Consider the following 12,609-nt stretch of genomic DNA (forward strand, 5'->3'; position numbering starts at 1 on the left):
GCATAGTGAATTGTATTATCATGGTCAATAGCACATGGTTCACCCATACCAATGTGAAGTGCAACTACAAAAAGTTTCAACATATTTCACATATGGTACACAGACATGCTTTATTAGCTATAAATTTTCAACCTATGCTGTTTTGAATAGAGTATTTAACAGGAAATACTGTTAATGTAAAACAGCACATTATTAATGTTTACTTTTTCTTAAGGAGCAGATAATCTACAAGTTTCACACTTCCAATCTGTTGAGTAAAAGAAATAATACTTGCTGAGTAGGAAAATCTCCACACATTTCATTTATTTGTTTATTTGCTTACCAAAGTAAGACAGTTTGTTTCTTATGCCTTTTGCAACTCAGTAATAAACCCAATGGCATAGCTAGAGACACAGCACTAAGGTTTAAAAGACATCTACTGTATCTACTCTGCTCAGATAAATACCCAGCAACTGCTGACTTGGCATTATGATTGATAAGGGTACTATTCACAGTGTTTCTTTTTAATCTACAGAATATTCTATGTACGCTGGAACCATTTAATGCCCTTGACAACTTGTAGAGTTCTTTTGTAAAGAAAGAAAGACATTGCAGAAGACGTTATGTGCAAAATAGCACGATCACAAAGGATTTATATATTCTAAACTCTGTGCCACTACAAGTCAATACTGGAGCTAGCGTCTAAAACTGCCCATATCAAGGAAAGCTCTTGTTCAGAGAAAAATACAACATTTCTCCATCCCCACTCCCTCCCCATTCAAATGTTTTAAGTTGTTCAGTTTGCTATCAAAAGTCCCCACTCTTCATATATCTTACTATAAATAAACACTGCATAGTTCAATGTTTCCGGGGAAAAAAAAATTATTGCAGTACAATTATTTATGTTTGAAGTTCAATAAGGAGCAAACAGAAGAGGAGGATGGGTGGTCCTTATGGGCCCAGGTGCTGGTCGTAAGAGTGCTGGAGTCTGGAATAGGGTAGCTGCCGGAGCCGTTCGAAGACTAAATGGTGAGTTCACTGCCACAGCAGCAGCTGCTGCTGCCGCTGCTAAATGGTTTGGTAGGATTCTTGGAAGCAATGGCTTTGAGTGCTCCTTTGAGAACGCTAATTTTATCTGTGGAAAGTAAAGACAATTATACATTTACATGTATACATTTACATATATATATATATATATATATATATATATACATTAAGAATTAAGTTATGTTTGTTATTCAATGTAATAATATTATAATTGTTAGAGCAATACATAGATGCAGTTTTTTTTTTACTATCTTACAATTTAAAGATTATATGACCTGTTGTCACACTATCACTTAAGTTATTATGTAAACCGATGTGATACTTATGTTTGAATATCGATTTATAAAAACAAACAAACAAATAAATAAACAAAATACTTCTTTTCAACAAAGTACAGTGTAATCATCATAATATAATTTCCATTGAAAATTAGAGCCAGCTACTGCAAACGATTTGAATGGTATTGATAGTGTATACAAAAGTGCTTGACCATTTTTTTTTTTTTACCATTTTAATACATTTTATGCTGGCAAACCTGCTTATTTATTTGGGTTTGTCCTACAAGTCTGTCCATCTGTCTGTGACACTGACATCGCAGGCAGGAACTAGCGTGCAGGTGCACAAACTGAACTGCTGGTGGTGGCGTCCTCGGGTTACCATGGCCGCAGCAGTGCTAGGAAAGCCTCTGCAGCTGCAGCAGCAGAAGACGCCGGCACTGACTGAGAAGTCGGTCAACATCAGTCATGCAAGGTAGCGCTGGAGAGGGGAAGGGGCAGCCGAGATGATTACAGTCAGGCTTCAGGGCCCCAGACAAAAGGATGCTTTGGCAGCAATGGCAAGAGCAAAGCTGTTAGAACAGTGCCAGTTTGGGCTCAGCAGCATCAGCCACATCCAAAGGTAAAGGGCACTCTGGCAGCAGAATCTGGGAGCAGACCTCGGAATTTTCTGCACTGAAAGAGGGCTGCCAGATAGACGTCAAGCCGCATTGGCCCCTTGCAGTATTAGAAATGGGGTGGAAACTGCCCTGACTTGCAGCACCAGCTGGTGATGAGACTAGAGAGGGAGTGAAGCCTCCAAGGGATGAGGAGGGGCTGGGGAATGACGGGTTGTTACCTGGGGGGTAGAAAGATAATAATTGGTTGAGCAGGTGAGGTGGGGCTAGAAGAATGAGAGGAGGATTGGCTGGCAAATGAGAAGGAGCCTTGATTAAGTATCGAGGAGAAACAGGAGATGAGGGGGCAGGACCTGGGATTGAAATTGGAATCAACTGGAGAAAGGGAAGCGAGGGGGATTGACCGATGGAGGGGCAAGAGAGGAGGATCACTGGAGGGAGAGAGGGAATTGACTAGGGGATGAGAAGAGATGGGATGAGGAGATTGGCTGGGAAAAAAGAAGTAGGAGACCACAGAAAAGCTTGGGAGAGGGAGGTGATCAGAGAATATGTTAGCATTTAGGAAGAGGAGGGGGAACAAAATTAAAAGTAAAAAATCAAGTCAGTCAAAATAGCTCAAAAATTAGGATTTAAATGCCATCCTACCCATGCTTTTTCATAATCTGCTTCTTATTTCTGGAACCTTCTGCCATTACCAATCAAGTCTGAATTAAATTATCCAGAGGTTAATATTCAGTGCCACTAAGCCAGATTACGCTCGTGTGCTCCTTTTTAAAATCTACCCCAATATTTTTATTTATTTAGGCGTTCTCTTTACCTATTTGTATCTCATCCCTAAGAGATCCTAGACCATAAATGCTTTGGAAATCTACCTCACCAGTTTTACTGTTACCCTATATCATCTTCATCATCGTTATCCCCATGCTGTACTCCATCTAGCAAGGGTGGCATAGCAGTCACTATAATATTTATTTGAGATAACACAATTTTCCACAAAGGATGAATGCTATCCAAGTGCTTTCTAGACTTGTTGTGAAGGTCAGTCAGATTTTAAACCCTTGCAGTAAATGCCAACACACACACACACACACACACACACAAATATCCATGGTGCTCTGAAATAAAGGAAGAAAATAATTAGTTTATAGGTTTTCTCCTAGACTTGCTGCTACACTAAGCCTGGATTCTGTTTTTGAGCTCCTTACTAAGGATGTGCATACATACAATTTGGTGTTTAGTTCATTTTTCATTTTGTTAGTTTTTTTAAATTGTATTTTTTGTTTGTTTCATTCATTTTGGTAGATTAGGTGAATAAATGGCAATTTGTGCACACAAAAAATGTCCTCACATCAACTACCAAAATGAATGAAAACTTCCCTATTCCTTACTTTTTCTTTGCGCAACACTGCTACTCAGTTAAAAAGGTATTTAGCATTAACTGTTAGAAGATTTTGAGTTTTGGGACTGATAGGCCCATTGCTTCCTTGCCCTGGAGCTTTACATTCACTTTTTTTTTTTTTTTTTAATTTCTGCAGGAGAAGAGAGGGAAGCGATTGTCTGTGCTGGCACCAAGGGGCCTGGAGAAAAGGCCGCTAGAGTAAGGGAACTCAGCAGTTTGTGCCAGTGTTATAGGGGCCCGCAAGAAAGGTCACCGTGGGGAGGGAAGCAGTTGTCTGTGCCTGGCCCGTGGAGCCCAGTGGAGAGAATGTCATGAGGCGCTTTTTTTTTTTTGCCTGCACTGCTGGACAGAGGTAGAGGAGGAGTCGGGTTCATTATAAAAACCAGAGAAATGGTGGGGGCATGGAGAAGGGAGTGGAAGAGAGAACCAGAGAAAGATGAAATGGGAGAACACTGACAGTTGGGAAGGTAGGAGAAGAAAAAAAAAAAAAGGGAACAGAGAAAGGGGCAAGGTGGAGGTGATGAGAGCGAGAGAGGTGAGCTGAGTTCCAGGGCAGGGATTAGAGTCAGGGATACGGGGACTGCAATGGGCGAGTAAGAGCAAATGAGAGACAGGGGGATGTGTGTGTGTGTGTGTGTGGGGGGAGCTGTTTTAAGGGGTGAAAGTCAAGATGGATAGGGCAAATTAGACCTGGAGAAAGTATGATAAATTGTTGCAGTGGCTGAAAGATGTTAAGGTGGAAGATCAAAGGGGCAGGAACTGGGAAGCACAGGGAAATGGGAATGAGAAAAGGCTGAGCTAGAGTGGACTTAGAGACAGGAAGAGCTGGTGATGGAAGAAAAGAGAAATATGCCAGAGACAGATTAGAATAGAGAGATGGAGAAAGGAAAGTAAACGCCTCGAAAGAAATGGAAATGGTAACGGGGACAGTGAAAATCTAGCTAGAAAGACTAAGATGAAAGAGGAAAACATTAGAACAGTATAATAATGAAAAAAAGAATTAGGCAACAAGGGTAGGAAAATCATTTTACTTTCAGTTTAGCTTTGGGTGTGCATGACTTTTCATTAAATTATTATATAAAGTATGTACACATTTCTTTTAAAGAAATGTCTCTTATAATTAATGTGGCATTACTATACTCCTTGGGGTGCTCTCTTTTGTATTTAAAGTTTACTTATTTACCAGTAAAAATGTGCAAGATGCTATTGTGGCAAACGCCTCCCCCCCCCCCCCCCCCCCGGCCACCAGATGTCACTGTCTCTGTATAGCGTACACTTTAGAAGGAGCCATCCATTCCCCTGAGTCCCTCCCCCCCTGGAGGGTCTGGATTGGATGCCTCAGTACTATTTAGCCCAGCCATTTTAAAACTCATTGGGATCAGTTTGAGGAAACAGCTGGAGAGTAAGGAAGTCTGATCTTTACACTCTGGTGAGGCCTCCCAGCTTCACTCAAATGGAGTTTCTGTTAGAAGTGACACATCCTAGTACACTCCCTGCCAGAGAGTCTTTCTCCTAATCATTTACAGAAAGATAGATGTTTGAGCCTGATACCCTTTTGGGGTGGAAGGGCTCTCATCAAGGGACCAAAAACCTGTGAGCCTACACTTAACACTTGGTGGGAAAGCACCAGTGATGGATCCTGCTGCGAGAGACAGTGAAGGCAGAAGATGGATCCAGTTTAACTTTTGAAGCATTTTTTGAATATGAACAGATTGGGGAAGGTTTTTTGGATCCCCCTTCTCCACTGGGATTGCAATGCTGAGAACTAGCCTGATCCCACTGACTTTTCCCCAAGAGAAGCCCCCAGAAATATCAATAAACAAAGGATGGAATAGCAAGAAAGAGACCCCAGCCGGGACTCCACACAAACTCCAAGGGACCAGGATGGGCTGGTTATCCGAGGAAGAAGATGAGCTAAGGTAGGATTTTTGCAGTAAAGTTGGGAACCCTATCCACTAGGGGTGTGCATTCGTTTTCGACGTATTGTGAATCCGCAACTTATATGCCATATTCGTTGTATCCGTGGGGGTTCCGAAACGTATGGCACGGGTTCAGCGTGGGCTCTGCGCGCAAGGTGCCCCTTGCACGCGCCGACCCCTGATTTTATAACATGCACGCCTGTGGTGCATGTTATAAAATCAGGCATACATGTGTGCGCGCCGGGTAGTGTGCGCACATGTATGCCGCGCATGTTCCTTTTAAAATCTATCCCACAACATTTATGCACCTAACTTGTGTTTTGGAACATATAGTAAGATAGTAAATATCAGCAGAAAAAGACCTAAGCTGTCCATTCAGTCTGTCTAGCAATCTCTCTTTTCTTCTTCTCCTTTTATTTATTCCTAGGGTAATTGCTGCTTTGTGCATTTACCCTAATGAATATGAGTTTTCCTTTTCTTCATCTCCATCCCTTAGCCACTAGAGATCCTCTGTGTTTATCCCATGCCCTTTTGAATTCAATTATCCTCTTTGTCCTCACTGCTTCCCCAGGAAGGGCATTTCATGCATCCACCACCCTTGCCCTGAATAAATACTTCCTAATGTTGGTCCTGACTCAACCTCCCTTGGAGTTTCACTGAACCCCCTTGCAGTGCATTAACCATGAATGTCCAAAACATTGTTTGTATTCATAAACCATATTTAGTGAGCATAAATCATACTTCATGTGCAGAAGGCACCATTTGTGCACACAAAATATGTTTTCTGTGCAAAAAAAAACAGGGCTAAGCATGTCTTCTGCAGTCATTTTAAGTTAGCATGATCTTTGTAATTACTGATACATAAGTATATCTTTCGTTTACTGCAGTAGGAGTTAAATTACTTTTTAGCTTGCCCATTATGAGACAGTGTGCTGAATTTCAGCATGCAGTTTTATTGCAGAACTTACTGCATCAGGAAGGCTTACATCAGTCTGAGCCACGGTGTGTCAAAACTAGTTATGACCAAATTAATCCAAAAGGACTGAACCTCTCCAGCCCTCCACACTTCAGAGGAGATTAAAGTTAATCGAAAGCAATATGCCCGTTCCTAGTGAGAATTTCAATGGAAATGTATTCCTGAAAATATGATTTTCTCCATTCACATTAGCAGGCTACGGTACAATTTTTCTGCATTATATGAATATGTCTGGTATCATATGCAAGAGGAAAAAGTGATTTGCTTACCCCGAGTTGAGTTGCCCCTCTTTGACCTTTATTGTAGGGACTATATTTAGGTTTTGGGGGTTTTCCAGCAGCTCTGTCTTTGTGCCTTCTACTGCTTATGTGCTGTAAAATTGAATTACAAAAGATGTATTATTTTGAATATGCACATCAGGATATCAATAACCTGAGTAGGAGGGTCATTTTCAAACAGCCCCCATTATGAAACAGGCAAAAACATGTGTACCTTGAACAGCCTTGAAAGGGGACAAGTCCACTTTGAGAATTATCCTGTCAAAGCTGCTCCACACAAATTGAACCTACTATTTAGTGTGCACAGATTTTTTCCTCTGAAAAGTAATGCACATACTGTTGAATTTAATAAAGCAGATGGAGAAATCGAAACCCCTCCCAAATCCGCCCCCCAGGGATACCTCCGCTCATTCTGCAGAAACTTACATGCAGATCTGACTTATGCATGCAAGTTCACCCACATATCGAGCGGGTCTTCTTACAAAAGGCCCCTTCTGCGCAAAAACACGATTTTACTTGCAGAAGTACCTTTGCAAATCACCGCCTTAAAAAGCGGGGCTTTAGCCACATCAGGACTTCAGCATATATTGTGCACAGGCAAATTTACCCTGCTTAAAGCTGGACCATCTTATTAAATGAGAGGTAATCAATGCAACCATATTTGATACATAGAACTGTACATTCCGAAAACCTGTTGATCACAGTTTAGCAGAGTGCCCCAATGCAGAAAAAAAAGACATTAATTTAGAGGCTAACTGTCTACGTAGTTTTCTCAAGTAAAAAGCCCTTTACCTGCATTAATCAGATACCTGAAACATGCATTTCTTCAATGCAGCTAAAAGCCAGCGCATTGTTCCATGGCACGCACAGTGCCAATAGCCACACTGAAAGGGGGCTTAGCCAGGACTATGCTTGGGGGGCAGGGGTAGAAAGTCCACGAGTAGGTGCCAATTCCAAATCTTTTCACGTATTCTTCCAACGAAATTCTATCCGCAGAAGAAGCAGGCGCGGGTGACTGCACGCGTTTTGCGCCCGTGACAAGTTTCAATGAGAAAGTGCACATTTGCTTTGAAAATGACTGCAAATTCCATGGGTAAATAGGTACATGCAATCTTTGCCCCATTGCGGACTGTTTGAAAATTGTCCCCACTATATTCTTTTCATTTTGTTGTTGTGGGCTCTTTATTCTAAGCTTCAGGGCATGGTTTTCTGGAGGATGTTGTTTGTTTCCTTTCTACATACTTTCTGCTTCACACTGAAGCATTTTTTTTTTTATGGTAAAGAAACAAATGCTCTCTTAAATGTAGCAGACAAAGATGAATCTGTGGAGTAACCGACCAGGTAACACAGTTCCACCACTTCTTTTCAGATTTGAAAGGCAGAGCAACCTTCAGGGAAGAAGAGTGGAGGGGGTGAGCCTGGAGCAGAAAGAGGAGAGAGAACAGCCCCTCTGCTCCCTAATCCAGCCCTGCCCTGCCATTCTGCTCGTGGTGGTCGTGGCGGTGGGGGATTTGATTCTGAGCAGACACTGAAGAGCAGAGGACAGATACCAAAAAAGAATTGAATTAGCACAGGTTTCACACTTATGAATAAATCATTATGTCTTCAGCCCTGGTCTTGATGATTGGTGCCGCTGCCTAAAGTTTCAAACTTATTTAAATTCAGCTTCCATCCCCCCTTTTTTTTCCCAGTCACCAGGGCTTAATTTCTAGAAGAATGACCCAGATCAGCATTATGCCACATTTTTTCTGGGACCTGAATCGGCACAGAGTCAGAGGTATAAATCAGTTTTGGCTCCTCCATAGAAATGGAGCAGAGCCAGCGGCAGCACAAATCATTTCTAGACCCACAATCCCCAGAGGAAGCAGAGAGTGCTAGAGCTGCTTACCCTGAGATGGCAGTCACCACATGGCCTTGATTTTTGTGTGGTTTCCTAGTATAAATAAGAAAGCTGTGAGGGAGAACTGCCAAGGTTGAAGAAACAATGGGAGAATGCCTAATAGCTCCTCTGCTTTTACTACTACTGGGTGTGTCAGTTGCTACTTATTGCACTGGCTTCCCAGGCCCCACCAACTCTGCCACTGGTGACCATACTAGTGTAGGATGGAGGGCCAAGACAGGAGTAAGGGAATATGATGGTGGGGTGGGGCAAGAGTGAGTGAGGGTATTTGAGGGGGAGCAAAAAAGTGAGTGATGGGATCAAAGGTGCTGTAGGGTTTGAGTGAGGGGAATGTAGGGACTGTGAGGTGAGAATGAGAAGATCAGAGTAGAGGATCAGTTTGTGAGGGAGGCAATTGACACAGGGTGAGGAAAAAGTGAATAAGGGAAGGGAAGAGACAAGAAAGTAAGTGAGGAAAGCATGTAGTACTGCCCTCTTCCTTCCTTCCCTGAGGAGGTAAAGAGCAGGCTTTGCATTTCAATTTCAGGTTCACTTCCCTCTCTATCCAAAGAAGCTGAGGGGAGCAAGCAATGCATGCCAGCCTGACCCCATCCCCAGGGCAAGGGAGAGCCAACTGAATCCAGCTTGAAGAAGAGGCTTGTGCTTCACTGGTCAAGAAAGGTGAGGGGGAGGGGGAGAGATGCTGAAAAACATACTTTTCCAGGAAGGGGAAATTAGTGACCATCAAGGAAGAGGTGGCCCAAGGACTCGAGGGACTTGGGGAAACACAGACCACTGGGTGACTAATGAAGTAGGGGCTGGGGATGGAAAACCAGGATCACCTGGGCTACAAGGAGGAGGAGGAGGGTAGAGGGAAAGGCCCCATCGGATACTGGGAGGTGAAGGGTAGCTGGGGGCTGAGTCCTAGAGAGGGCTGGGGATGGAGGATCACTGGGATATGCAGGAGGAAGAGCAGGAAGAGTGGGTTCATGTGTGTGTTCTGGAAAGACAGAGAGTTCACCTCAGTTCCTGGCCCCACCCCCTTGCACAGGTTACACCCAGACCTGAACCCTCTTCCTCCTTTGCTCCACAGTTCCACTTCCTTTTTGTCTACAATTTAAGCCCTGGTAACAGAAATATTTATTTTCTGTTTAGAAAGAATTAGAGCTATGAAAACAGGAAGCATTGCTCTTTTCATTAAGGGGATTTGAATCACTCAAATTCCTTTTTCACCTCTGAAAAGTAAATAATGTGGTAAAAAAAATATATCAACTGTCATAAAAGGGGATATTTCAAACAATAAAGAAAATGTGTCAGTGCCTTAAAAGAGTCATTTGGGGTGCTCTGATGGTGGCATGACCATACAGACTCTAGTAATATCTTGCACTTTGCAACATACACGCCCCAAAACATCCATTCACCTATTCTGCATCTTTTTATTTGTCTCTAAAATAACTCAGATTTGAATATATTTATTTCTGCTAAAGGCTAGCATACTGTAAATTTGAGGTGGACTGCTGCCACAGTCACACAGACCCCATTATTTCATATTGAAGAACTGTGACATGTTAAAAACTCTTTCATACTTGGGGAAAAATTGGAAAACCAGCTGTAATAAACCTTCTAATTTAAATCCAACAGAAACAAAGTAAACACAATTTTAATAAACTTCCTCTATTTTTAAAATCACCGTATTATTGTTGATTTTAAAGGGCCGGTACTGCTTTTCCTGCTAATGATCATAATACTTTTGAAATAATGCTTTGGAGTGCTCAACAGAATTTCATTCACAATGTGTAAACTATAGCTCTAACCTTAATCTAAACTAGCTTTTCTTTACATCTGCATCTTTACTCCCTTTCTTTCTCACACTCTCAGGTAGTCATTTGTGGCAAAATCATACATGCATAATGTATGCTTTCTGCATGTACATAAGCACATATTATCATAGAAACATCTTACATCCTGATAATCTGAGGGACATAGGAATTCCCAATACTTTAGCTAATACTAATATTACCATCAACATTTATAGAATTGTGATAAAATTACAGTTCAATAAAGGCATTCTTAGGCACATGTTAAACACACAGCCATAAGTAGTACCACCACACACTTGCCAAGTTCAGGAATGGGTTTGCTTAAAACTATATTTATATATCTACACTGCCAACTATCATACTATAAAACTAATGGAGTTACTGACACATTCATCACTACAGACTCTATAGAACTAAGCAGTCAAAACTTGGCATGTGAACTAAAAATATATAATTTTTATTTCTGTGACACTGCAGGAAGAGAATAGGGATGTGTGCAGAAAAAAAATCATTTTGTTACATATAATTTGTTAAGTTTGCCTCTTGAGTACTGTGTACAATTCTGATCGCTTCATCTCAAGAAAGATATAGTTACGACAGGGAAGGTACAGAGAAGAGCGACCAAAATGATAAAGAGGATGGAACAGTTCCCCTATGAGGAAAGTCTAAAGAGGTTAGGACTTTTCAGCTTGGAGAAGAGACGACTGAGGGGGGATATGATAGAGGTCTTTAAAATCATAAGAATTCTAGAATGGGTAAATGTGAATCTGTTATTTACTCTTTCAGATAATAGAAGGACTAGGGGGCACTCCATGAAGTTAGCATGTAGCACTTTTAAAACTAATCGGAGAAAGTTCTTTTTTACTCAATGCACAATTAAACTCTGGAATTTGTTGCCAGAGGATGTGGTTAGTGCAGTTAGTATAGCTGTGTTTAAAAAAAGGATTGGATAAGTTCTTGGAGGAGAAGTCCATTACCTGCTATTAAGTTCACTTAGGGGTGGATTTTCAGAGCCCTGCTCGCCTAAATCCGCCCAAAACCGGGCGGATTTAGGCGAGCAGGGCCCTGCGCGCCGGTGAGCCTATTTTACATAGGCCTACCGGCGCGCACAGAGCCCCGGGACTCGCGTAAGTCCCGGGGTTCTCCGAGGGGGGCGTGTCGGGGGGGCGGGCCCGGTCGTCGTGGCGTTTCGGGGGCGTGTCAGCAGCGTTTTGGGGGCGGGTACGGGGGCGTGGCTATGGCCCAGGGCGGTCCGGGGGCGTGGCCGCGCCCTCCGTACCCGCCCCCAGGTCGCGGCCCGGCGCGCAGGAGGCCCGCTCGCGCGCGGGGATTTACTTCTCCCTCCGGGAGGCGTAAATCCCCGGAGAAAGGTAAGGGGGGGGGTATAGACAGGGCCGGGCGGCTGGGTTAGGTAGAGGAAGGGAGGGGAAGGTGAGGGGAGGGCGTTAGAGGATTCCCTCCAAGGCCGCTCCAATTTCGGAGCAGCCTTGGAGGGAACGGGGGTAGGCTGCGCGGCTCGGCGCGCGCCGGCTATACAAAATCGATAGCCTTGCGCGCGCCGTTCCAGGTTTTTAGTAGATACGTGCGGCTCCGCGCGTATCTACTAAAATCCAGCGTACTTTTGTTTGCGCCTGGAGCGCAAACAAAAGTAGGCCTATTCGCGCTCCTTTTAAAATCCGCCCCTTAGAGAATAGCCACTGCCATTAGCAATGGTAACATGGAATAGACTTAGTTTTTGGGTACTTGCCAGGTTCTTATGGCCTGGATTGGCCACTGTTGGAAACAGGATGCTGGGCTTGATGGACCCTTGGTCTGACCCAGTATGGCATGTTCTTATGTTCTTTTTTTCAAAAGAAAAGAAAAATAGATATATTTATGACAATCTCACTCTTTTTTCTTCCTTTGAAGCCCACTCCATCTGCCTATTCACACCATTACCACTCCTCGAAGCTGTCATTTATTAACACCTGATAAATCCCCCACCTCTTTTCTCACTGACTTTGATTCCTAGCTTTCCTTCTTCCTTGACCCACTTTCCCCTGTCTTTATTCTGGGCAACTTTAACCTTCATGTTGATGGCCCCTCTGTCTCTTATGCCTCAAAACTCCTTTCCTTAACCTCCTCATTTGATCTCTAAATCTGCTCTACCACTCCTACTCACAAGCATGGCCACTGCCTTGACCTAGTCCTTTCCTCAAAATGCTGTCTCTCAGACTTCTCCACATCAGTTCTTCTACTTTCTGACCAACATCTGTTAATTTTCACACTAAACCATCCTACCCCAAATCTTCGTCCAATCACTACCAACACCTTCTGGAATCTCCAAGCTGTTGACCCTCATATCCTCTCCATTACTGTTTAATATCTCCTTTCTTCCACTACATTGCCTGAGTCAGTAGAAAACTCTATTTCTTCTTAAG

General features: G+C 43.0%; 1 protein-coding gene across 5 annotated transcripts in view; it reads right to left on the reverse strand.

Moving 5' to 3' along the window:
- Positions 1-283: 283 nt before the first annotated feature.
- The window catches only part of ZNF385D (zinc finger protein 385D), a 931,570-nt gene continuing 919,244 nt past the window's right edge, over positions 284-12,609 (reverse strand). For all 5 annotated transcript variants that reach the window (XM_029589293.1, XM_029589289.1, XM_029589292.1 and 2 more), the window contains 2 exons: positions 6,482-6,583; positions 284-1,114 (listed from right to left, as the gene is read on the reverse strand). In XM_029589293.1, the coding sequence (XP_029445153.1) occupies positions 893-1,114; positions 6,482-6,583 (324 nt within the window). In that variant the 3' untranslated portion in view covers positions 284-892. The remainder of the gene's footprint in view (positions 1,115-6,481; positions 6,584-12,609) is intronic.

The sequence above is a fragment of the Rhinatrema bivittatum genome, chromosome 2 (assembly GCF_901001135.1).
Source record: "Rhinatrema bivittatum chromosome 2, aRhiBiv1.1, whole genome shotgun sequence".
NCBI classification, from domain to species: Eukaryota; Metazoa; Chordata; class Amphibia; order Gymnophiona; family Rhinatrematidae; genus Rhinatrema; species Rhinatrema bivittatum.